This window comes from Vombatus ursinus, unplaced genomic scaffold (assembly GCF_900497805.2).
Source record: "Vombatus ursinus unplaced genomic scaffold, bare-nosed wombat genome assembly UNPS02014175.1, whole genome shotgun sequence".
Lineage (NCBI taxonomy): Eukaryota > Metazoa > Chordata > Mammalia > Diprotodontia > Vombatidae > Vombatus > Vombatus ursinus.
The window spans coordinates 1162362-1188724 of NW_020953953.1; the positions used below are offsets into that span (position 1 = coordinate 1162362).

At 54.5% G+C, this 26363-nt stretch overlaps 1 protein-coding gene across 2 annotated transcripts in view; it reads right to left on the bottom strand.

Moving 5' to 3' along the window:
- Positions 1–6791: 6791 nt before the first annotated feature.
- The window catches only part of LOC114041514 (NACHT, LRR and PYD domains-containing protein 14-like), a 20630-nt gene continuing 1058 nt past the window's right edge, over positions 6792–26363 (bottom strand). Inside the window, exons 2-12 of one of the 2 annotated variants that reach the window (XM_027859975.1) lie at positions 26003–26131; positions 24920–24982; positions 20835–22518; positions 20361–20531; positions 19002–19169; positions 17191–17361; positions 13000–13176; positions 11240–11410; positions 10814–10984; positions 10045–10215; positions 6792–9129 (exon numbers count right to left, since the gene is read on the bottom strand). In XM_027859975.1, coding sequence (XP_027715776.1) covers positions 8988–9129; positions 10045–10215; positions 10814–10984; positions 11240–11410; positions 13000–13176; positions 17191–17361; positions 19002–19169; positions 20361–20531; positions 20835–22518; positions 24920–24982; positions 26003–26024 — 3111 coding nt within the window. In that variant the 5' untranslated portion in view covers positions 26025–26131 and the 3' untranslated portion in view covers positions 6792–8987. Of the gene's footprint in view, positions 9130–10044; positions 10216–10813; positions 10985–11239; positions 11411–12999; positions 13177–17190; positions 17362–19001; positions 19170–20360; positions 20532–20834; positions 22519–24919; positions 24983–25434; positions 25552–26002; positions 26132–26363 lie in introns of those variants that run through there. The other variant, XM_027859974.1, reaches the window with a different exon arrangement.

Below are 26363 nucleotides of genomic sequence, written 5' to 3' on the forward strand. Positions count from 1 at the left end.
AAAGCGTAGAAATCATTCTGCCCCCTTCCCTTCTCCCTTCCTCAAAGAAACAGCCTCTTGGTGTCACATCTACCCTTCCTTTATCGCAGACTGAGCAGAACAACCGAAGTTTCTCATTCTTTCTCTCTTCCTAATGATTGATCAGGGGTTTGGAGGCCTAGACCCACTCTCCTTAAGTCTTCTCTGTCTCTCCCTATCCCTCTCCCACTCTCTTTTTTTCTCTCCATCTCTCTCCCTCCTTCTCCCCTCCCTTCAGTGCTCCTACCTCTCCCCACTTTACTGCCCCTTTGTCTCTTGACTTATTCTTCCTCTCTTTCCCTTCTTACTTTCTTCCCTCCCACTATTGCTGTGGCAACTGTAGGCCCACTGATCTAGGACAGGTATTGATTGAAATCTACTGCAGACCCCTTTACAGGGGAAAAAACAATGAGCATCCTGAATGTTTGGTTGTCTTTTAAGCATTCAGTCATTTTTCATAGGTTCATGTCACTGCTGAGAATGCCCCTGTAGTCTCTGTGCTGGTGATTTCCATTAAATACCTTTTCTAAGAGCAACACCATTTAGTCGTTTTGTGGTTTCAGCTTTGCAAGCATCTTGTGACCAAGCCTAAACGTTCTAGTGACCCCCAACAGATTTTGTGGTATAGCAGACAGCTGCAGGAAGTTGGGGATCACTTTTCCTCCACTAGGTGTGGTCATCTTTCCCAATACTTTTTTAAAGAAGGATTCCATTTTTATTTTTTTAAAAAGGATCATAAATCCAAACAAGTTCCTAGAAAATCAGCAGTTTGCAAATTCCCACAAGAAGTAATAATGGCCAATAGAAAGCAAGACCTATCACTAGCCTATCTCCATTCCTCTCCAGTCCTCCCACTCAAGGGACCATATGGGAGGGAGAGGAAGCCCCCAGCTGAGTTCTTTGGATGAACAGTTAAAAGGCACTTTCTGTTCTAGGACAGGCACATAGTCAGCTTTGCCCTTGTTTCAGAATTTGGCATTTCATTTCATACCACTAGTCTCTTTCCTGAGGTGAAGATACCTTCCCAATTCTTTAAAAAAAAAAAAAAACTGCCCTGGACTTATTACACTCCCCAGCTGGGGTCCCACCTGTCATTAGTTTCTAAAATTCTTTTCAAAAAACTGCCTCCACCCAAGATCTCCAGTTTTTCACCAACAACCATCTCCAGACCTTGTAACCTGTTTTCCATGCCAGTCAATCTACTGAAACTTCTCTCTCTGAAATCCCCAGTGATCTCCTAAACAGCAAATATAATGGCCCCGTTTTTTTCAGACCTCGCCATCTCTTACCTCCTTGACATCCGTGAAGTTTTTGACATGACTGCCTCTTCTCTCCTTCTAGATACTTTCTTCTCTTTCCTTCAGAGATGCCACATCTGCTTGGTACTCATCCCATCTTTAATTCTTCTTTCTCTGTCCCCTTTGTTGGCTACCCGAGTTTTCCCCAAGTCCTTAAGGTACATGTTTCCCAGGGTTCAGCCCATGGCTCAATTTTCTTTTGGTATTTTCCCTATCATAAATTTTAAGTCCTGCAATGGGAACCAATATGTTAAAGAAAAGCTTTGGCAGAGAGTGGCAGAAGCCATAATGAAGTTACCAATAGTAACAATAATAGCTATTTATATAACACTTTTAGGCTTATAAAATGCGTCACACACTTAACATCCCTGTGAGGTAAGTTCTACAGTTATTTCCCTGTTTCACAGATGGGAAAACTGAGGCTGAGAGGTTAAATGGCTTGCTCAGAAGCGCAGAGCTAATAAATTTCTGATGGGGGATTTAAACCCAGATCTATTTGACTGTAAGTCCAGCTCTCTAGCTACTAAATATTGCCTCTGAGACGTGGGAAGAAGTTATGGAGAGAAATGAGCAGCAGCTGGGTCACTCTGCAGTTTTAACTAAAACCTTGCCAGCTTCATCTTTATGATTTTCTGAGTTTTATTGATGCCTTGGTCATTTCCTTTTATAACCTACCATCCCCGCCCCCCACACACACAGCCCGCATAATGAAGATGGATTAAAAAGGACGGAGAATCACCTTTGACGTACTGAGCATTCTGAACCTTTGGTCACCTATTTCCCTACTGAGTGGAGGAAAGTGTTTCATGATCCGTTTTATAGGACAAAGATTGGTCATTCTTCAGTTTTGTTTTTAGGGGCATCTAGCTTTACTGGGTTTTTTTTTTAATCATATTTTATCACAAGGAATACAGGAGAGGACAGAATAGGAATCCTTATATGAGCGGCTCAGATCCACCTCACCTGGCATCACCAGAAGGTGGCCATGCTGAGCAGGGAGGAAGTCGGGGTAATCAGGAGGTGACCTAAGGCACACGTATAGGAGGACGCAGAGGACATGGGCATAAACGTTCCTTTCTAGGAGTCTGACTGTAAAATGAGGAAGAGTTATAGGATCATAGTTTAAGAGAGTAGCAGGGTCAAGTGAAGAGTGGGGTAGTGTGTGTGCATGTGTGTGTGTGTGTGTGTGTTCTGTACCACTGGCTATTAAACACAGACCTTGGACTTCCTAAAGTGGAGGAAGCAGGATGCTCTGAAGAAGGGAGAAGCTGCCTGACCTCCCCAGAAGGATGTAAAAGGGCCGCAGAAACCATCCGGGGAAGCTCATCCGTCGAGCGACGGGGCTTCAAAGAAGAGGGGACTTGTATTAGCTGGAGGTTTCCTGCCTGGGGTTCTGAGATATCTGTTTATCTGTCTCCCTGCAGCGTGTGTCCAAAGCACAACAGAACTGAGTCGTCGCGATGGACGTCAGTGACATACTTCTGGTGGCTCATGTCTGGACGGGTGATGCTTTCAGAAGGAATCTAAATATTACCAAAGGTTGTTAAGCCTTGGGCAAGAAACTGAAGACCATACGGTGTTCTCCTCACTTTTGCACATCGAAGGTAAGGGATGCAGAGCGGCGAAGAGATGGCCGGGTGTTTGACAGTGGGATTTGGATTTCTGGACCATAGCTCCCGATACAGGGTTGACAGATGCCTGGCGAGAGGGAGAGTGCCCTTAACAAAGGCCATTAAATGCATCTGCCAAGTGTCTTGCAAATCTAATAAAAAGGGCTTTGGAATAAAAAGAGTGGGGAGAAAGGAGACTGCTTATGTATAGCCTTCAAGTTAGATGCTAGAGAGTGCAGTCACGCGGAAGGGAGAAGGGCAGCTTCGTCCATTCATAGGAGGTGGCAGTAAAATCCTGCCGAAACTCCAAGGATTAAGAAGGCCAGAGGTCAGAATGCAAGGAGGCACACATGGCTTCCTGCGCATCACTGAGATTTGGCGTGATGAGACCCGGGAGAGAAATACGGTTCTGAACGGGTATACTTTATTTAAAAGAGCGGGTAGGTAGGGTAGCATTTTGTACGAAGTAGGTATACTCGTGTGAAGTAATCCAGACACCGGAGGGACAAGCATTATGGAGAGTCATTTGGTGCAGGGTAAAGGAGATGTGATTTTGTCATTGGAGGATTTTTAACAGACAGTCCACTTGGACCGAAAGGAAATAAACAGATGAGGAGTTATGGAAACATCACGGGTGGAAAACAGAAGCATGATGCAGTAGTGACGGGGGGGCCTCAGTTATCCACACATATGCTAGAAATCTGCCCAAAGTAGTGCCTTAGTGATAATTTCACCCTTCAAAAGGAATCGACAAGGGAACCTGGCTTTAATTCTCACTAACAGGGAGGATCTGGTTGCTTGGGTAGAAATGAAGGGAAACGTTGGGGGAAGGCCCAACCTCTGACCCCCCATGTGCCCTCGCTGCTGGAGCACACACATCGATCAGTGGGGCCAGAGCAACGTCAGATTCCTCCCCGCCCCAGCTGCATCGAGGAGGCTGACGTCAGCAAGAGGGCACCAGCCTCCCCAGGAGGCCTCAAGTGTGCCCAGTGCTGACGTGACCCAGGGCTTACCGCACCCTCAGGGGCCGGCCCCTGGGAGCACCCAGCCAGCGGTTTGGGGACGCGCTCTTCGCTAGGCTCACAGAGAAGTGGACGCCCTGACGGACGTGGCCCGAAGCCTCTGGAACAAAAGTCCACCAGGCACCCCACCCTCCCCCTGCCCCCGTGATGGCACAGATGCCACCTTGAGAGGCAATTATTGCGTCTAACACCCCAGCGTCTCTGAGCTCACCTCCCCCATCACCAGCCTATTGATTGCTTCTAACTCAGCGAGCCCAAGCCAGCCCCTTCCAAATTCCCCTCTTTCTGCTGCAGGCCCCCCTCCCCACTCTAACCCCTTCTCTGCTCACACCCGCTGCCCCAGGAAACGCCCAGCTCATCCCAATGGCCTTCCCATTGATTCCCATACGCTCCCTTAAATGCAGACTGACCGTCACTCCACTAATGAACTCCAAGTGTTCCGTCCTGCCTCAAAGATAATCGGTAAACGCCTGTTTCGCTTCTTCAGTCCTTCCCAGTCTGGCTCCAACCCCCCTTTCCAGCGCTGTTGCTCAGCCCTCCTCAGCAGGGCCAGGAACGCACTCTCTCGTCTCCTGACCAAGGCACCCTCAGCAGCATCTTCTCGGTGAAGCCTGTCTTGATGAAGCTGTCGGTGGCCTCCCTCCTTAGCGACCTCATAGTGACTCTGGACATACTGATGCACATCCTTGTGGTTCCTCCATTGGAATTAAGCTCCGTGAGTACAGAGTTTCTGTGCCCAAAGTCTTCAAACCGTGCGTGCCCTTTGACCCAGCATGCCACTGCGAGGCCTAGACCGGACCTCAGATGCTTGCTAGCTGAGCGACCTTGGGCAAGTCTCCACCTAACCTCAGCCTGCTCACTTTCTTCATATATAAAATTAGGCTCATAAATAGCAGTTGTTGTGAGGATCAAATATTGGTAAATGCACTTAGCAGAGTGCCTGGCACATCGTAGGCACTATACAGAAATGCTTATTGTCTTTCCCCCAAAACCTCAAAGAGATCAAAGGAAGGAAAAGGACCCCATGTACAAAAATATTTATAACAGCTGTTTTTGTAGTGGCAAAGAAGGAGAAAACTAAGCAGAGAGCCCCCGCCCCAGAAGGGAACAGCTGACCACCTCCTGGGGCATGCATGGGATGGAATATTCTCGGGCTGTAGGAAACGGTGAGGGGGATGGTTTCAAAGAAACCTGGGAAGACTCCCATGACTGATGCAGATGAAGTGAGCAGAACCAGAAGAACTCTGATCAAACCCTCCTCCTGACAGAGGTGGACTTCTGGACACGGCCAGTGCCAGAGTCCGTTTGCATGACTGCCTGGGTTTGGTACAAGGCTTCTGTTTTTCTTTCTCTTGAATGGGATGGGAGGGGAGGGAGGTTGGGAAGGAGAGAAAGGGGATTTTCATTATATCATTTTTTAAAAAGTTTTAAAGCGCACAGAGTTTCATTTTTTGGGACTTGTACCCCCATGCCTGAGCAGTGTCTGGTACCCAGTAAATCCAACCATTCTGGAGAGCAATTTGGAACTCTGCCCAGAGGGCCACCAAACTGTGCACACCCTTGGATCCAGCAATACCACTACTAGGCTTGTATCCCAAAGAGATCAAAGAAAAAGGAAAAGGCGAGGCAGCTAGGTGGCGCAGTGGAAAGAGTACCGGCCCTGGATTCAGGAGGACCTGAGTTCAAATCTGGCCTCAGACACTTGAAACTTACTAGCTGTGGGACCCTGGGCAAGTCACCAAACCCCACTGCCTTGCAAGAAAGAAAGAAAGAAAGAAAGAAAGAAAGAAAGAAAGAAAGAAAAAGGGCCTATCTGTACAAAATATTTATAGCAGCTCTTTTCTCATGGCAAAGAATTGGAAATTGAGGGGATGTCCATCAGTTGGGGACTGGCTGAGCAAATCGTGCCATGTGATTGTGAGGGAATACTACTGTGCTGTAAGACATGATAAGCAGGGTGGTTTCAGAAGAACCTGTTAAGACTTACATGAACCGATGCAGAGTGAAGGGGCAGCTCGGTGGCGCAGTGGATACAGCACTGGACCGGAATCAAGAAGGTTCCCCTTCACGGGTTCAAATCCGGCCTCAGACGCTTCCTAGCTGTGTGACCCTGGGCACGTCACTTCACCGTTTGTCTCAGTTTCCTCATCTGTAAAATGGGCGGGAGAAGGAAACGGCCCACCACTGCAGTGTCTTTGTCAATAAAACCCCCAAATGGGGTCACACACGCCTGAAACAACTGAAGAACAGCGAGTGAACAGAGCCAGCGGACCCCATCCCCAGCAGCAGCGATGCTGTGATCACCACCCGCAAATGGCTTGGCTGTTCTTACCAGCACAGCGAGCCAAGACAGTTCCAAAGGACTCACGACGAAAGATGCTGTCCGGAGAGAGACCTGGTGAGAGACCTGAGGCAGACTGAGGCACACTTTAAAAAAAACAAACTTTATTTTTCTTGGTTTTTATTTTTTTCACAACATGGCTAATGTGGAAATACGTTTTGCATGAGCAGACGTGTAGAGCCTATGTCGAATTGCTTGCCTTCTCAAGGAGGGGAAGGGCAGAGAGGGAGAGAATTTGGAGCTAAAAAATTTTAGTAGCCTTTTATTTTTTCCAATTACATGGAAAGACAATTTTAACATTCATTTTCTTAAAACAATTTTGAATTCTAAATTTCCTCGCCCCCTTTCTTCCCTCCTCCCTAAGACAGTAAGCAATTTGATAAAGGTTATATATGTGCAATCATGTAAAACTTATTTCCCTCTTAGTCACACTGTGAAAGAAGAAACAGAGCAAAAGAAAAAAACCACACAAAAAATTTTAAGTGAAAATAATATGCTTCGATATGTATTCAGACTCCATCAGGAACTCAACATTTTTGAAATGGAGGTCAAAAATTGTTCTTACATGTAGCCGGAAAACCAGAATATGAATATAAACAAAGACGGCACATTCCTTTTCTGGCACGGCCACTGATTTACCACAAAAATCAGCCATGCGCTCCTGGGCACGATCACCTCTCCTGCCCACAAAGCCCTTCCTCGTGAGAGCCCCCACACTAGGTACATGCAGGGGGAGGGATGAGGAGCTTTGGGTTGGCATAGATGGTGCCAGTCCATTGAAGGGTGGGCATACATGCCCACTGACAACCCCAAGGAGAGGAGCTGGGTGGCATCCATTGGGCACACTTGGTAACAGCCTTCTGTGATGGGGGAGGGGGGTCCCAGGCTAGTCTCTGTGCTGAATTGGGATGGTCACTGGCTTCATCCATGGGGTGAGTAGCCACCTCTTTGTGCCGGTGTATAAAAGGTCTTCATCCCAGACTAGGGCCTTTCTTACCCCTTTGCCTTTCCCCCGCAGATCCTCTGAACAGCAGGGCTAAAAACAGACTCAGGTTCTTTGGGGAGGGGAGGGAAGTCTGGGCAGAGGGCTTGGCAGAATCTGAACCCTGCTCTCAACCCTGTGGCCCAAGAGGAGAGTTCCCGGACCCCAACCCTGTGGCTGTGGGAGGCTAGCAGCATCACCTCAGTCCAAAAGATGGCAGCTATGGAGAAGACCCCACTTGGTCCAAGTGGTAACGTCCCAGAACCCGCCTCCTGAATAGACGCATGACCCCAGCATCATCTTCCAGAAAGAGTGGTGATCAGCTCTTGGGAGAGAAGACACCATCACGGAAGCCAGAGGGCGAAAGCCAGGCCACAGGGGAGCAAAAGGCCTTCCACTGAGCTGTCTGGACAGCTGGGGTCTTCATGCTCACCTACTCCGCCCCACATTCATTTACCCTCTGCAGAGAACCCAAGCATTCAAGGCGGTGCTGTCAGGCTGGATCTCAAAGTGGGACTCACCAGGTGCCCCCTCAATCCCCTCCAAGGAGGATTCCCTGAAGAACAAGCACGTGCTTGGGGGGGATCAGGAAGGCGGGGTGCCTCGGGGCGCGTCAGGGACAAGAATGGGCCGGTCGCCTTCTCGGAAGCCCAAGCTGCTTCCCCTCTGCGGGGGGACCCAAGACCCTGAAGGACGGCCCTCGCTTGGGAGCAGACTCATTCTGGCTGATTGGAGGCCCCTGGTGAGTCCCTGAACGTCCTGTAGATGCACCAACCTTGGGTGCTTGGACGGGAGCCAGGACCCTTTTATCGACATTTGAGAAAACCTAGACCCAAGCGCTTTCAACAGTGTTCTAAATTTTCCAGCAGCAACTCTGGGGATAACATGAGCTAGTCCCCAAGAATGAGCCCCATCAGGGGAAGCCCAGAGCTTGGGGCGCAGGGCCACCGCTCACGGGGCACTTTTGCATTACTTCCCTGTCTCTGTGCTGCTCTCATTAGGCCGTGCATGTCTTCGTAGCCCCAGAACTGATGCGGTGCCTTCCAACGCGGGGCAGGCGTATAAACATGCCTGGATGGAACCGCCCCACCCGTCTGGCTCCCCTCCCCTTGGTCCAGGTGATTCTTTCTCCACAAGCCCCTTGGGAGGTGGGGGACATTTTCCAAATGAGGAAACTGAGGGCCAGAGACACTGATGAGCTTCCTGCAGTCACACAGCACAAATCAATGGCCCAACAGCAGCTCACAGCCTTCCTTCCAATGATGCCCCACAAAGTTTTCCAACTGAGGGGAGGGTCCTCTGCTGGGCGTGCCAGGAGCTGGGTTCCAATGCTGGCTCCAGCATCACCTGCCCTGGGGCTTCTCTCCTCAGGGCCTGAGCCCGGCACACAGTAGGTGCTTAACCGACTGCCTGACCTCTGTGGGTGTGGCCTGCCGACAGAGAAGGGCTGGACCAGATGGTCTCCTGCCCACTCCAGCTCTAAATACTACGGACTCATCACAGGCAAACGGAATGGAGGGAGAATCAGTCTGTATTTGATTCATGCGCAAAGGTGTCCAGGGGGAAGAGGGACGTGGGCACCGCGTGGCTGATGGGGGCTGGAGCCTGGAGGCCCGGGGAGCCGCCGGGTCGGGGCACATGAGCCGTGGCCCTCTGATCCCACAGGCCCTTGCGACAGACTGAGGAAGGGGGAGTGGGATGGGGGAGGGGAGCCGGTCAGGTCTCCAGCCACCAGGAAAAACCATATTCCTCCGGTTCGTGACTATACCAGTCACTGGTGATGACCAGGTGCGGTTTGCTCTCCTCGGCCGCCTTCAGCATCTGCTGCGCGTCCTCGCTGAACGCCTCCCTCCACAGCCTGGGGAAGGAGCAAAGGGTTTATCAGCTAAGCACCTACTGGGTGCCAGGCACTGTGCCCAGTGCTGGGGATAGGAAGACAAAATTCAAACAGTGTCCACAGCACTGAATGGCCTCTTCTAAGGCCCGAGCTCCAAGCCCTCACCCCCCAGGTACCCCCTGCATCCCACTCACTTGGGCTTTGGATTCCAGGCTGCCTTGCCCCAGGTTTTTCCAAGGGGTTAGTTCTACGACATAACTCGCTATGTGACCTTGGGGAAGTCCCTTCCTCAATCAGGGCCTCAGTTTCCTCCTGTGTAAGGTGTATGTGGGGTCCAGTTGACAGGACTCTGCCCCCTCGGGCATACGTCTCCCAGCTGGCCCAGGAGAGGGCACAGGCACCAGACCTGGGCTCAGAAGCCAAGGCCAGAAGGGAGCAACGTCTCTGTGGGACACCCAGAAGGACAGTTATATCATTCTTATTTCTGTGTTCTATCAGTGTGGGTAACTCCCCAACAGTGCCAATTAGAACCATGCATTTGCTTGGCATGGGGTTGTCCACAAAGCCCAGCCTCCAGGCTTCTCTTCGCCGGCCCGATACCTTGAGTGCTTTCGTGACTCTCCAAGGACGGATGGCAAGAGCCCCTCTCCTCATACAAGGTGCCTCCAAACAGTGACCGCACTCCGCCATGGAGGACTGGTGGTGGGCGTAACTATGGCCCCCCCTCCAAAGGTGCAGGGGGCCCTAGTCATCAGCGGGTGAGTCAACCTGACAGCCCCGACTGAGCTGGGTGGTCCCCTCAGGATACAGGCTCGTGCCAGCCAGTCAGCTCCCCGTCTATTTGGCTCACTAGGCCTTGCTGGGGCAGGCTCTTGGACCCCAGGGATCAAAGGGGGATGTCTCTAGGGAGCCCCGTGCCTACCAGAGGGCACTTACGCCAGGATCTGCAGTTTGCATTCAGGCTGCTCTAAGGCCTTGCACAGCAGCCTCACGCCTTCGTCCCACAAGGCATTCTGGGCCAGGTCGAGACTCTTCAGCCGTGGATTGCAGAGGAGAACGGAGGAGAGATCCTGACAGCAAGCGGCGTTCAGCTGGCATCTCTCCAGCCTACCAGAGGGAGACAAGCAGGGCAGCTGAGAATGACCCGGCCCCGGAGGGGGCGGGGGCACTGGAACCCAGCGGCAGGGAGGCCAGCCCTTGGGCTGGAGGCCCCGCTCACATACTCATTCCCTGTTCCACAATCTACCTGGTGTCCCTATTCCTCTATTAAAACAGTCCATGTGCAGGGATGGTTCCATCCAACTGTCTCCAAGGCACCCTGACGTCAACACGGCTGACACCGAACTCGTCACCATCCCCCTAACCCCGTGTGGGGCTCCCCATCGCTTCTCCAGTTAGGTTAATGAGGCTGCCCTCTTCCCAGTCTCCTGACCTTGGAGTCACCTTTGACCTTCCTCCCTTCCTTACCAGAGAGCCAAGGGGATGCTCCATGGCTGGAGAACACCTGCCTGTTCCTCCTGTCCATTAAGGTCCCCCTCAGTTCTGAGACGCTGATTCTACCTCATCTTAATCTCCAGAAGAAAGGCCGGCATGTGGATGTTGGGGAAGTGTCAAGGACAAGCCCTGCCCTCCATGGGTTTACAGTCTTGGTGGCATCCCTCTTGGGGGGCAGCAGGCCTGGGTCCCACCAGGCCCCCCCGCATACCCAAGCCTCTGGAGCTGGCAGCTGGGGTGTCTCAGGGCATCGCACAGCAGCTTGACCCCCGCGTCTTTGAGGGCGTTGTATCCCAGGTTCAGGCTTCGCAGGCTCTGGTTGAGGATGAGCATGTCCGAGAGGTCCTGACAGCAGGCCTCGGTGAGGAAGCAGACCAGGACGCTGCGGAAGAGGCCCGGTCAGGTCAGGCGTCAGTGTGCTGGACGGGTGACTCTAGGCAGGTCCCTTCACCTCTGCCTGCCTCGGTTTCCTCAGCTCTAAAATCCGCGCCTCCCTCCCAGGATTGTGCTGACTGGTTACTGTTCCAGTTACACACCAGCCAGCTGTACACACATCCTCCCTCCCCGTGAGATGGCGATGCCCACAGGCCTCTGCACACGAGGCACTAAATAACGGCTGAGAACAACAGGGACTTACTCCAAGGCCTGAAGGTTGCACTGCGGCTGCCCCAAGGCTGCACACAGCAGCTTCATGCCTTCATCTCCAACCTCGTTCTCCCCCAGGTCCAGGTGGGTCAGGTTCTTGCTGCTGAGGAGCGCGGCGGAGAGATCCTGGCAACCCGCGGCCGTGAGGCCACAGCTCCACAGCCTGTGGGACGCGGATGGACACAGGCATGGACGTGGGCAGACGCACACGCCCCCCAAACATGGATCGACGTGGACACACGTGGACACACACACCCACATATGGCCACACGTGCACACGACACGTACACACATGTGCATGCACACATAGAGACATGTACACAGACACACATGAACTCGCACACACACCCATATACAGCCACACAGATGGACACACATTCACGCACATACATGTGTGCACACAGAGACATGTAAACACGTGTACACACAGACACACAGACACACGTGCCAGCAGGGCATACACTCACGCACATGTGTGCGCACAGAGACACACACGTGCACACGACACACATGCTTACAAGGCACACATTCCACACATGTGTGAGCACAGAGGCACACATATACACAGACACGTGCACACACATGTATACACACACTCATGCACATGTGTGCGCACAGAGACACATGTACACATGCATGCACACAGAGACACGCACACACACACACAGACACACACATGCACTCTCTGAGTCCCCCATTCTCCCAGGACCCCTCTAGCTCAGGACACAGCATCTGCCTCTGAATCCCAGCATCCCTGGCGTATTTGGGGTGGGGGCTCTTGCTCAGTCCCCGAGGCTGGCTGGCCCTAATTGTTAGCAAGTTTTCAAGGCCAAGGCTCTGCAGCTCCCCTTTTCACTCAGCCTTGAAACGGGTGCCCGAGGCCTGTCCCTCCTCCTTCCACCCAGGTATCACTGGAGGGCCTAGCTTCCAGGTTTAGGAAGGGAAAGGCGAGGCAGGCAAACTTAACAGAGGCAGCGAAGAAAGGCTCCCCAGGCACCGCAGCCCCACCGGCTACGGAAGGGGGCCGGCCCCCTGCCCCTTGATAGCCAAATATGGGACCTGGACGGCCCACCTGCCCCTGGGTTTCAGCCAGGTTTCCAGCCTGCAGAGCCCACGAGAACATGGTGCCCTGCGGAACCCTGCGGCCTTCCCGGAGGCCCCCACGGCTGGTGTGTGCCAGGAGACGTCCCAGGGATCACCAGGCCAATAGCCCCCAGTTCCCACAGGCCGCCTCCTGGCTCTTGCCTGTCCTGCGGGTGATTCACCCCCGCCCCCTGGGGCCTGCCCCTGCAGAGGGGCCCAGGCCAAGCTGCCTTCACTCCCCTCTGGCCCAGTTCCTTCCCTCCCTCTGAAGCCACGGCCTCCTGTCGGGCCCCTTCACTCTCCTCGCTCCACCTCGACTGACACTTTTTGGCTCCCTCTAGCGTGAGGCTCCCCAAACTAGAAAACCAGCTCTGAGGCACGCTTGCAGCTGCCTCCCCAGAGCTTAGAACAGCACCTGGCACAAGTCCTCCCTCCCTGCCTGCCTTCTTCTCCCTCTGTCCCTCCCTCCTTTCCTTCCTCCCTCTCTCCTCCTTCACTCTCTCCTTCTTTCCTCCCTCCCTCCCTTCTTCCCTCCCTCCCTTCCTCCTTTCCTCGCTCCCTCTCTCCTCTTTCCCTCCCTCCCTCTCGTCCTTCTTTCCTCTCTTCTCCTCCCTCCCTCCCTAACTCTCAAAGCCACGAGCCGCCATCCAGGAGACCACCGGGGCTCACGTCAGTCTCCGGAGGGGACACTCGGGGAGTTTCAAAGCCGTGCTCAGGATCTTCACGCCGTCATCCCGAAGGCTGTTGTGGGCGAGGCACAGACACGTCAGATTCAGATTCCGGCTGGCGGTGAGAGCAGCAGAGAGATCCTGGCAAGCACCGCCTGTCAAGCCGCATCCCGCCAACCTGCAAGAGACACACACACAGAGGTGGGAAATGACCCTGGGCCCTCCACTGGGGGAAGTGGACCGTGAGAAAATCAGGAGAGGGTCCAGGAGAGAAGTCCTGAGTAAGCACACACGAAGGTGAAGGCGAAGGTTAGAAGAGGGGGAGGAGAGGAAAGGGAAGCAGTGTCTGCAGTGGGGCGCAAACCACGCAACCCGTGGTTATCCAGCCTCTGGTTCCCCCAAAGAGGGAGGCCCAGCCCTGCTGCTAGGAAGCTGTTCCCAACATCAAAACTCCCTCTTGGCAGCCTCCCCGCATCGCTCCTGACTCTGTCCTCTACAATCAGACAAAGCCGGCGCGACCCCTTCTCCACACGAGTCCCGCGGATGCCAACGTCAGCCTTTTTGTCCCCCTCCCATGGCCGCCCCCCATCCCCACCCTGGCTGTCCTTCTTCGGCTGACTTACTTCAGGGGGGTCCAAGGAGGGCCATCACTTCCCTATTCCCGGGACCAGAGCCCCTCCTAATGCAGCCCAAGATCTCAACAGTCAGGAAGACCCGAGTTCAAATCCTGGCTGTGTGACCCTGGACAGCACTTCTCTGGACCTCAGTTTCCCCATCTGTAAAATTAGAGGGTCAGCCTCAACCGTGAAGTCGACGATGTTATGGGTCTGTCCATCCAATCAGCGATGGGCTGTGTTATCACCTAGTGCACATCACTCCGTCTCCTCCACAAGAAGAGCGGGAAGTAGCTTATCAAAAGCTTGGCCACAATCCAGGGAAAAGAAGACGAGGTGGGTCTGCGGGGCCTGCTCCTGGTGAAGCCAGGCCGGCTCCTTGTCATCACTGCTTCCAGCTCTAGATTTTAGCCGACTGGCCTTTCGGTGATTTCTTCTAGAATTTTTCCAGGGATCAAAGTCAAGTTCACTGGCCTATACGTTGTGGCTCTGTTCTCTTCCCGTTTTTCAGGACATCTGCTATTCTACAATCCTGTGGTATCTATCCTGGTTTCTTTCTTGATTTTTTTTAATCAGCAAAAACCCACCTTTTCTCCCTCCCATCCACTCCCCCCTCGAGAACAGTAAGAAAAACCAAACCCCTCATACAAACGTGTATCGTCAAGCAAAACAAACGTCCACCCTGGCCTCATCCAAACAAGCTTCATCGCCGGTCTTCTGGAACTGTGGCTGATTGCAACGCAGCTCAGGGCTCCTGAGAGCTGATTCTCTTGGCGGTACTGCTTTAGTCTATCAACTCTTCTCTTGGTCCTGTTCATACACGTCTTCAAGGTTTCTCCGAAACCGTGCCCTCCACGATCTCTTACAGCACCATTGCTCCATCACACCCATGCGCTCTAACTTGCTCAGCCATTGCCCAATTGATGGGCAGCCCCCTTTTCCAATTCTTTGACACCAGAAACAGAGCTGCTCTAAGTATTTTTGTACATCCTTAGCAGCTGTTTTGCCTAGGGCTGAATCTAACCTCCGCTAACACCCCTTCTCTCTTCCTCCTTTTCCGGCCTATTTCTCTTCTTGAGGGAAATGCATTTCCGCACCCAAGTGTGCATGTGTACTTCTCTCTCCTTTCACCAGTTCAGATAAAAGCCACCCCCCGCACCGCTTCCTCCGTTTGTAGAGATACCTACTCGTGCATCCTGACTTGCCTTCCTCTCCCTTCTCCTGTCCCTGTATTCCTCTTCCCCTCTTTCCATCCATATTTAAGAACATCAAGACATAACAGGCCTTGTCTAATCAAACTCCCCTCCATGACCTCTGATGATAACAGGGTTCTGAAGGGGCACATAAATTATCTCCCCATATTACAGTACAGACAGTTTGTCCTTGGTTAGTCCCTTATGACTGTTCATTCACGTTTACCTTTTTATGTTTCTCTTGACTCCTGTGTTTGCAACTCAAAGTTTCTATTCAGTTCTGATCTTTTCACCAGGAATACTTGGATGTCCTCCGTGTCACCGAAGGTCCATTTGCTCCCCTGCAGCATTAGATCCAGTTTTGTCACGTAAGTTATTCTTGACTGTAAAGCGCATATCTTTTGCTTTCTGGAATATCATATCCCAAGCTCTCTGCTCCTAAAAATGATGGCTGCTAAGTCCTGTCGATCTGCTTCTTGGTCAGCTGTTTTCGCTATGACATACCTCACATTTTTTCCTCTTTTTCTCAGTCTTTTTAGTTTGTTTTAATATTTCCTGTTGCCATATGGAGTCACTGGCCTCTACTTGGTCCACTCTAATTGCAGGGAGTTGGTTGCTTGTGCAAGGTTTTGTACCTCTTATACCCAGCTGTCAATTCCCTAATTCTTTCTTCCACAGCCCTCGGTTCTTTTCTCATTTTTTCTGCTAGTGCTCTCATTTCATTTATAAAAAACATTTTCAACTCTTTAAAAAAGAACCAACAACTCCTGCTTCATCCCTTCCAGGAATTCTAACTACATTTGTGCCCCAACTGTGTTGTTGCTGTTATTTTCCTCCGGCTCTGCCTGTAGATATCTTGGGGTCATTCTCTTCTTCTGGGTTTGCGTCCTGAGCATCCCTCACAACACGATGGCTTTTTCTGGTGGGATTCTTCTTCTTCTTCTTTTTTTTTTTTGGTTTATTTTTCCAGCCTAGATTTTGGACTTAATGTGAGGGCCAAGCTTTGCCGCGCTCCTACGGGGAGGGTCTGCACTGATCCTGTGGCTGCTTTTTTCTGGAATCTCAGGGACAGGCTGGGGACCTGCCAGCTTCCAAGCCTCCCAAAGGGGTCTGATGCAGGGGAAAGTCTGATTGCTGCCCTCTAGTCTGAGCTCTGAAAGTTCCTGACCTGGGTTTTGGTCAAGCAAGAGTAAGCAGATGCTGCTGGCCTCCACCCTTGTCAGCAGCTGTCCGGCTCTGCTGGGTCAGAGCCACAGAGCTGGAGGCTTCCCTTTGGCCCGGTTATTCAGCTGCAGGCTCCAGACTGGGCTGGACGCTGGAACGGCGACCCTGCTCTGCTCCTGGACTTCTGAGCTCGCTCCTCCATCAGTATGCAGCCTAGGGCCCGCACCTGTTCCTCACTCTGGAACGCCACACCCAGGCACAGGTCTAGGAACTAGAAAAAATTTATAAACCAAAAACAATCTCCTATGAGTCTGAATTACGTTTGTGGGAATAACGTAACTGAAAACTACTCTTTAGGTATCTGGAAGATGAACTGGTACCGCTTACATTTGATGCTAAAATCTAGGACTCTGAGATCCTAAAATATGAACCTGAAATACCTTGATTTGAATGAGAAACTGACAAATCATGCCTATTATTTATCCACTTCCCTTCCCTCCCTCACTGGGGCTGCCCTGGCTCTTGGCCTCGGGCTGGGGAGGAGGCAGCGCCTGCTCCAGAACTCCACATGATTCAGGCCCCTCTGTGTTGGATCTGAGAGCTCCTTGTGCTACGGTGTGCTGTGCTCCCGACAGGTCAGGCCAGGGTCATTTAGAAGACCTCACGTGATGGGGAGCTCATGACCTCACAAGGTGAACCATTCCACTATTGTCTGATTACTGGGAAGTTCTTTGGACAGACCCAGAGCTACCTCCCTGGGATGTCTAGCCGTCGCTGCCCCCAGAGCTGCCTTGTGGGGCCGAGGAGAGCAAGGCCAGACCTTTCTCCATGTGCCAGCCCCGACCACAGCTCTCCCTCCCTCCTCCCGCTGCAGCCTCACGTCCTCCGTGCTCTCACTGTGTGACCCCAAGGCTCTTCAGCACCCCAGACCCTCTCCTCTGGACACACATCCACTTGTCAGTGTTCTTCCTCAAACATGGCACCCAGGCCTTCCCACAGGGCCTTCAGGAGAGGCAGGGAGGGCCACCTTCAGAGACTCCAAATCAAGCCCTCATCCCTGTCCCCACAACCCTGGAGACAAGCCTGAGAGGCGGCAGCCCCCAGCCCCTCTCAAGCCTGGCTATCACACAAAGCCAGCCTACAAACTGATTTGTAAAACGCATTATGACACCACCAAGCAACCCTGACAAGACAGGAAGGGAAGGAGGGGCGACCACTTACACCAGTTTCTGGAGGTGACACTCCGGCTGGCTCAAGGCCCCACACAGCACGTGCACGCCGCTGTCCAGGAGCTGATTCCCCCCCAGGTTGAGATGGGTTAGGCTCTGGTTACAGGCGAGGGCCCCGGCGAGATCTGGACAGCAAGCCTCGGTGAGGGCACAGCTCTTCAACCTTGGTGGGGGAGGCAAGGCAGACAGAGTGTCATCGAGGCCGCCTCCCCCCGCCTCCTGCCCCCATCAGCCCCCCGCTTCTCCCCTCCCTCTCTCGTCTCTCCTTCCCTCTTTCCCACTCCTGCGTCTCTCTCCCCAGCCCCCTCATTCCATCCCTCCCTCTCCCTCTTATTTTTCTTTCCTTTCCTCTCTTCCTCCTTCCCTTTTCTTCCTTTCCTCTTCCATTCTGTCTCTCTCCTCTGTGTCTGTCCCTGTCTGGCCCATCTCTTCTCTATGTCCCTCTCCTCTGCCTGTCCCATCTCTCTCCTCTGTGTCTCTTCTCTGTCTGTACTCGTCCCCCTCCCACCCTCCATCTCTCTCCTCATCCCTCGCCCCCGCCATGTTTCTATTTCTCCCTGAAAAGGAGATGACTGCCCCATGCACAGAAGGAGCAGGAAAGGGAGAAGGTGCAGGCGGCACAGCCAAGACGACTGGGAAGCCTTGACCAGGTAGAGGCAGCAGGTGACTGACAGGGAAGGAGACACTGGAGAGAACTGGAGGGAGGGAACGAGAAAGCTGAGAGAGGAAAGAAGATGCCTCGGCCTGGGGAGGAAGGAGAGAAGCAGAGAGCACCAGTACAACAGGAGGGCCAGCCAGAGCGGGAGGAGGTGCCCCGGGGCTGGGCAGAGCAGGACGCCATCCCCCTATGGCCACGCTTCAGCTTTATCCACAGGAGAGGCAACTACCTGGCTCACTGTCACTGAGTGCCTATCAAAGCTGGAATCTGAACCCAGGCCTCAGCCCCCAGCTCCTGCCCACCTGACGCTTCCTGCTGCCCCCTCGTGGCCAGCCTCGGAAGGGGAGAAGACCTCAGACCAGGGGTGCCCTGAGCCCTGCATCTTCTCCCTCCTGCACCAGCCCAATCTCCCAACAGGGCACAGCAGCCCTCCCCCTGACTGCAGGCTTCCCATCTCCTGCTGTGCCAGTCCTCGGAGGGTAGAGGGGTGGTGCCCTCCATCCCCACACCTGGTCATACCCTTCACATCCCAGTGACTCATCTGTAGATTAGGACCCAAACCTACTCCCTCCCACCTGATTCCCCTTGCCCATCCTCGCAACCTCCCACCCTGAAGTTCCAGCCCAACTCCCCACAGCCCTTCCACTGTGCCCTCTGGGATGTTTGGTCCTTTACTTCAATCTGTTTCTCTCCCGCTCCATCCATCTACTCTTACTGAAACCTGGCTTCTCCCTGAAGACACAGCCTCCCTGGCTGCCTCTCCAGGACTGGCCGCACCGTCATTCATTCTCTCGGCTCACCGGTCAAGGTTCCCCTTAGCTGTCTCCAGGTTCTCCCCTTCCTCCATCCCTCAGTGGCCTCTCCTCCTTTGAGGTTCATGCCAATCATATCTCCCACCCAATCACAATCCTGGCAGCTGTTGTGCCACCTTCCTCCCTCAGTGAGTTTGGTCCCTGGCTCACAATGTTTCTCTTCTCCCCAACATCCTACGGCACTTTAACATACTTACAGACTCTCCATCAAACACCCTGACCACTCAGATACAGGAGCAAGAGAGCGAAAGCAAGAGTGCGAGAGAAGGAGAGGGGAGGAGAGGGGGCAGTGGCCCAAAGGAGTCGGTGCTGAGGACCTCTTGGAAGGCTAACCTCAGATACTGGAAGTTACAATGTGGGTGTCTCAAGGCCTCACACAGCAGCTTCATTCCATCGTCCCCCAGCAGAAGGTCCAGGTCAAGGCCCACCAGATGCCGGTGACCAATGAGAGCAAGCAGGAAATCCCCACAGGCAAAGGAGACGAAGGCAGTCTGCCGGACCCTGCAGCAGAGGAAGGCTAGAAATGGACACGGTCGTTCCTTCGGCCTCCACCAAGGCCCTCCCTAGAATGGCCTGGTTTTTGTCCCACTGATCCCCCAGTACTGCCCACCCCAGTTCCCTGGTGAGTTCCACTCATCTCTTTCGGGGATCTTCCAAAAGCTGTAGGTAGAGCAGGGAACAACAAGAAAAAGGAAAAGGAAGAAAAGTGGAAGGAAGGGTAGAAGGAAGAAAGGAAAGGAAGGAAGGAAGAGTGGAAAGAAGAGAGGAAGGAAGGAAGGAAGGAAAGAAAGAAGGAAGGGTGGAAGGAAGGAAAGAAGGGTGGAAGGAAGGAAGGAAGGACCAGCACATAGAGCAGTTTAAGGTTTGCAAAGAGCTTTACAAATATCACCTCATTTTATCCTCACAACCATGCTGAGAGGCAAATACTACTACAATCCCTATTTTACAGATGAGGAATTCAGGCAGACAGGTTAGCAATTTGGATATTTCCAACAGGAACCCACAGACTAAAATTCTGCAGAAGTCACGCCAGGAAGAATGGGAAACTGAAGGCTCGGAGGGTAGCGATTCCAGTGAAGAGGAAAAACAAGGGATTCCCAACAAGAGTGGTGTGGATACCCAGCAAATGCACCAAACAATCTTGAAAAACGTCCCCAGATTCTCTCACTCTCTGCCCACCCCCACACCCAACCCCTCCCCTTGTCCAGTCAAATGCCTAGAAAAGCTGTCTACACTGGCTGGCTTCCTCCTTACCTCCCGCTCACTGAGCCTGCTCTCCCTGAGGGTCCCAGAGGTTTCCTGACTGCTAAATGGGATGGCCTTTCCCCATCCTCCTCCTCCTGCCTGCTCAGCAGCTGTGCTCCCATTGGCCAGCCCTCAGTGGCTACTTTCTCCTGGTTCTCCGCCCTCCCCCGCAGCCTGGCTGCTCACCATCCATCTCCCCCCAAACAGCGTGAGGCTCTGCCCCAGACCCCTCCTCTTCTCCCTCCATACTCTCCTCTCTTACTGAGTTATCTTGGCATTCCACGAGTTCAAGGATCATTGCTAAGCAGATCCAGCCCTAACCTCTCTCCTAATGCTGGTCCTGCATGGCCACCCACCCTTGGACATGTCCACATGCAAGTGCCAGCAACAAATCAAACCCACCCTGTCCGCGTCCGGCCAGCCCCGCCACGCCCTTGGGGGGCTCACCTCAGAGTCTGTAGGGGACAGTCTGGGTGTGTCAGCTGTTCGCTCAGGCTCTTCACGCACAGGTCATTCATGGAGGAGAAGCTCAGCTCCATCTCCCGCAGGGCAGCATTGGTGCTCAGCACCGAGTACAGGGCCTTCCACCGCGAGGCAGTGAGGTCTGAAGCCTGGGCCCTGGACGAGAGAAGAAACGGACAGTTGGTCAACTAGCCCAAAGGGAGCACCGGCTTTGCCGTCTGGGAGGCCTGAGTCTAGCCCGAATGAGAATGACCAGCGCTGACCTAGCACACACGTCAGCTCATGCGGTCCCTGCCTGTGATCCCCATCTTACAGGGAAGGAAACCGAGGCAGGCAGAGGATGAGAGAGACAGCCAACAAGTGTCTGCGGCGGGCTTTGAGCCCCTGGCCACCCACCGCAGCAGCATGGCAGGAGCCCGGGGGCCCTCAGGTGCAGGCCAGGCGGAGGCTGGCGCTCACCCAGGCTCGACCGGGGAGCTGGCCTGCAGCTCCTCGTCCGGGTCCTCGTGGAAGACTTCCCTCTGGATGTGGAGTACCAGTTTCTCCAGCCGGCGGCAATGGCGCAGGCAGTAAGAGGACACCAGCAAGTCCACCTTGCTCCAGAGCACGAGATGCAGGTCCCGGAAGTGGTCCATGGCCTCCGTCACAAAGGCGCTGTCCTGCGTCTCATACAGGCTGAAGAAGAAGTGGTGCAGGGAGAGGGCGCGCAGCGACGGCGTGGTGGAGCCGCTGAACACCGCGGCCCACAGTAGCAGGTCCCGCCGCAGCCGGGGGGACAGGCGGCAGCCCAGCTCTGCCTCCAGGAGCCTCACGCACTCAGGGTTTAAGAGGCCAAAGAGGAAGTGCACAGCCAGGCTCAGAAAGCTGGTGTCCACCCCTGAGTACTTCCCCAGCTCTGTGGTGAGGCCCTGGACTGTGTGTGCCACCGATGGGCTCTGGGTCACCTCCATCCCGCTGTACAGGGCGGCAAAAAACTCCTGCAAAGTCAGGTGGAGGAAGGAGTAGCCAGGCCCCCGCCGAAGGAGGATGTGCGTGGCTAGGAAGGGCCCGAGGTCGGCTGCGGCCAGCCTGAGCCTCTCCAGGTCGCTGCCGTCGAAGCTCGTGGCGTGCGCCAGCACCCTGTCGGCAGCCAGGCGACACAGAGCCTGCAGCTGGGCCTCGTTGGGTGGGGCGCGGCCTCGGTACAGGCTGGTCACGTAGGACACGTAGAGATGCGTCGCGGTGAGGGGGCCCTGGCGCAGGTCCTCCCCGTCCTCCAGCCTCTGCTTCAGGCCCGTACAGATCAGCCAGCAGACCAGCGGGGCACGGCACAGGGTGGCCAGCGTCTCGTTGTCCCGCGTGGCGGCCAGGGCGGCCCGTGCGCTCGCCCTGTCCCCAAAAAACCTGTGGAAGTAGCCCTCGCAGTCAGCCTTGGACAGCCCCAGGACCTCGACGAGCTGAGGGCAGCCCAGCCAGCGTGCCAGGCAGGCCCAACCCGAGGGCCGCACGACCAGCAGCAGGCAGGCTTCGGGCAGCAGGCTTCTCCGGAGCAGGCCCTGGAAGAGGCCGGCCAGAGGCCGCCGCTCAGCCCCATCCCGACACAGCTCGGCTTCGGGCCCGTCCAGGAAGGGCCTCAGCTCCTCCAGACCATCCACGATGAATAGGAGACTCTGGGGCCGTGACAGGATCTCGGGGACGGGGACTGGCGGGCCAGGCCACTCGCTGGCGATCAGCTCGGCCATGCTCCTCTCGACCGTCCCGTCCATGTCTCCAAGGTTGAAGTAGAAGACGTACCAAAATGTGTCCCGGCAGAGGCGCCCGCGAGCCCAGTCCAGCATCAGCTTCCTGGCCAGCACAGTCTTGCCGATGCCCATAGGCCCCTGCAGGACCACGGTGCTGGGCCGCTGCTCGGTCCCATCGTCGAGCTGGAACAGTGCCCCCAGCTGCCCAGCCTGGCCAGGGATCTCACTGAAGGGTGGCCCTTCACCAGGCGGGAGCTCTGAGCCCTCCTCTCCGATGACCACCCTGACCTTGGCACAAGTGCGAGACAAGAGCAGAGTCACGGGCCCATACAGGAAGTTCTCCTGCTCCCGGGGCCACGAGTCTTCGGCCCTCAAAGAGCTGAACTTCTCCGCCACCCACGCTCGGTATCGCCGCCTGTCATCTGCGTTGAGGAGAGAGCAGGAGAGACACAGGTTACGGCAGGTGTGCGGGGACCGTCTCCCCTGAAGTGCCCCAACCCAGCCAAGGCCCTGACCACAGAGAAGACAAGTGTCTTGTCCCTGACAAAGCAGCTGACGGGGGCCGAGACCGCAGAACGGAGATCTCTGGGGCTCCGGAGGCTGGGGTCTTAGCTGGGGTCCACGGAACCCCCCCCCCATGTCCCCAGGGATCTGTGCACAGAGGTCAGAGAGGCTGAGGGATGGAGCTGTCACGTGACAAGCTGAGCCTCGGCTCTTTCAGGCATCCCGCGAAGGCTGTGATGCCCACCAGAGACCCCGCCCTCGTGGCGCTGGCTTAAGCAAAGGGATTTTAAAGCCTCAAGTGCAGCCAACATTCACTGTGGCAGGAGGGGGCTAAGGACCCCAGGCTGTGAGGCTGAGGGGGGTGACAGCGGCAGCAGCCGGGGATGGTTTGCAAAACGCTTCCGTGCTGTTCTCATGCCCATTACAGGTGGTGAAACTGAGGCAGGCCAGGGCTAGTCAATGACCATCTGAAGCTGGATTTGCATTCAGGTCTTCCTGACTCCAAGCCCTGTGCTCTATGCGCTGTGGCGCTCTCTTGCTGCCTCGAGGCCAAAGATCTGGGTTCAAATTCCATCACTATCATTTTACTCCCTTGGATATGGGAGCACTTGGTACTTACTACCTGTAACTTAGAGCAAGTCCCTTCCCCACTCTGGGCCTCAGTTTCCTCATCTGTAAAGTGTTGGATGAAATGATGCCCAAGATCCCAACCACAGCTCCATCCTATGGTCCTAAGTGGTAGAAGGTCTACACCTGAGACTAAGACTTGTGAGTCCACGCGTTGGGTCCTTCCCACTGCGGGACACTGGGGAAAAGGCCTTGGCCCTCCCCTTGTGAGGGGCCTGGCCAGAGATGACAGCGGGCATAGTTATAGGCTGGTAGTCGCTGGTAGGGATAGGGAACAGTAGTTAGTAGTAGTACTGGTTTGTAGACAACGGATACAGTAGTGAGTAGTAGTGGTCCTAGGGAGTACTATGTGGTGGTAGTGCTGTGACCAGGGACAGTAAATAGGAGGGGCAGTTTGAGTGGTCAGTGGTGGTGCCAGGTAACTGTCAGAGTGTTAGGTGACAGTAAGAATGGCAGTTAGGAGTGGCTGGTAGTGGTGTTACTAGTGATAGGAGGGAGGAGCGCAGTTAAGAGTTGCTACTAAGAGAAGTCATAGTAATAGTAGTTAGTTCTAGTATGAGGAGGTAGTCTTGGTACTCAGTAGTAGGTAATAGTGGTAGTGAAGTGCAGTTAATAGTAGTAACAGTAGTTAGTCGTGGGACTAAGTAATAGTAATGTTTGTCATTGTAATTAGTAGCACTGGTACCAGGTGGTTGTAGTAGTGGTGTTCCCAGTGACACTAGGCAGGTGTGGCAGTTGAGAGAGTTAGTAAGAGTAGTAGTAAAAGTAGTTAGCATGGTACTAGGTGTAGTAATGGTAGTTATAGTAATTAGTAGTAACGGTACCAGGTGGTGGTAGTTAGTTGTAGGAGTGTTACTAGTGGCGGCAGACAGAAGTGGTGGTTGAGAGTAGTCAACAGTAGTAGTGACAGTAGTTAGTGAGAGAGTGATGACAGGCAGTAGTCACGGCAGTTAATGGTAATAATGGTCACAGTATCACTAGCAGTAGTGGGTAGACGTGGCGGGTAAGAGTAGCCAGTAGTAGTAGTGATAGTAGTCAGTAGTGGTATGAGGCAGCAGTAATGGTAGGCAGTAGGAGAGGCAGTCAGCAGCAGGTAGCAGTGGTGGTAGTTAACAGCATTAAGTTCACTCACACTGGGCAGTTAGCTCTAGGCAGGCGTAGGTTGGCAGTGGTTGTTAATGGGCGTGAGGGCAGCCATCCAGAGCTGACTGAGCACAGGGACCATGGCAGTAAATCACCTGCCTGGCCCACTCCCTCACTCTACAGCAGCTGGCGCCAGGACCCTGACACCCATGGTAACAAGGAGGAAGCGTCTGAGAAAGGTCACATTGTGGCCCAAGGCCAAAGCCAGGCCCTGTAGGCCCGGGGATTCTGGGCCCGGCGCTCCGTTCACCAAGGCCAGGAGTCCCTTGGTTCTTATCAGAGAGGGGGCAACCTGGGAGCCAGGCCAGCGGCCTCTCCCCAGTGGTGGCTGTCCTAAGCACACCTACGACCAACCAGTCCTGCCCTGTTAAGGCCTGGGAGACCCACAGGGAATGCCCCAAGGTCCCAGCAGCAGCCAAGTTCAGTTTGAGCCCAGCCTGTCTCAGGAGGACAGTGACCAGGCTGGGGAGGGGAGGGTCCCAGGTGCAGCAGCAGCGTGGACGGGGGAGCGAGGTGGCCAGAAGTCCAAAGGCCTGGGTCCTCGCTCACCTGAGTCTTCCTCTGGCTCCCTGTCCTTCTTTCCTCCAATCCGTCCCTGCATCTCAGTGGTCTCTGTGAACCAAAGAAAGGTCAACGACAGCCATGAATCTTGCTATACCTTCCCCATCCTGGGCTCCCAAGATGGATTTTTTTGAACCCCATGAAGTCCTTTCCATTCACCCCATTACACATCAGCTCATTCAATGGGTCCCATCTCGCATAGTGAGGCAGGATGAGGTACAAAGTGGACACAGCATCCAGACCCAAAGCCAGGAGAGCCCAGGGTTCAAATCCAACAAACATCGAGGGGGCAGGACCACGTAAAAACAAGCTCCGAATCACCAAGAGTGAGGTGCAAAACGGCAGAGATGAAAAACAATGGGAACAGCCCATGCTTGAGGGGCTGCGGGAGGACAGACATGCTGATACATTGTTGGTGGAGCTGCACGGGGGCCAACTGCTCTGGAGTCCCATGTGGAATTACAGAAAGAAAATCACTCAAGTGTCCGTGCCCAGCAACCCACCTGGGCATGACCTAGCCCACAGAGTCAAGAGGGAGCAGGGTTCCACGTGAACCAACATGCTCCGGCAGCATTCTTTGTGACTTGGACACAAAGGAGCGCCCTGGGGAGGTGGCTGCCTGTGCCGAAGAAAAGAAATGACAGATCTGAGGAGCCGAGGAATTGAGAAACGAGAGAAGGTGGAGGAAACCGGGCAGACCTCAACAAATGCTCCACGTGGCAGGCGCCGACCAGCCCGGGGAGGCAGAGAAGAGGAGGGGGTCCATCCAGGCACAGGATCCCTTCACAGATGAGGAAACTGAGGCCCGGGGAGCCGAGCTCTACAGGGAGCCATGAGTCAGGGGGACAGCCCAGGCAAGGCCACGAAAGGAAGGCCAAGGAGAGGGGGGCACAGGGCAGAGCAGCCCCCCCCCCCAGATGAGAAGAAGGCGGTGACTGGGGGGAGAAGGGACGGAGGGGAAAGGATTGCACCCCACCTCAGCAGGGAAGGCGTGCTGAGCCTGGGGTGGCCTCCAGCCCAGCGTGGATGTCCCACCCACCCAGCCAGGGCAGCCCCCGTGGGGCCATTCACCTCTCTCCGGCAGCTGCTCCATCTCTTAGACTCCGAGGGTCCCGTCTCAGCCAGGTGGCGGCCGGGGGAAGCGGGGGCTTTGTCACTGCGGCCAACACCAAGGTGTCACCTGAGTCACAGAAGGCCAACCTGAGAGGAGGAGGGGGAATCAGCTGCCTGGCCCCAGGCTGGAGGGCTCCAGGGCTGGCAGAGGCCCACCCGAGACCCACCCGAGACCCAGCTCAGGCACATCCCCTGGACTCTCTGGGCCTGTTTTCTCTCTGTAGAATGAAGGAGGGAGAGGAAAGAGGAGAGGGAGGGAGAGAAAGAGAGGGAGGGAGGGAGAGAGGGATGGAGAGAAAGAGGGAGGGGGAGGGGGAGG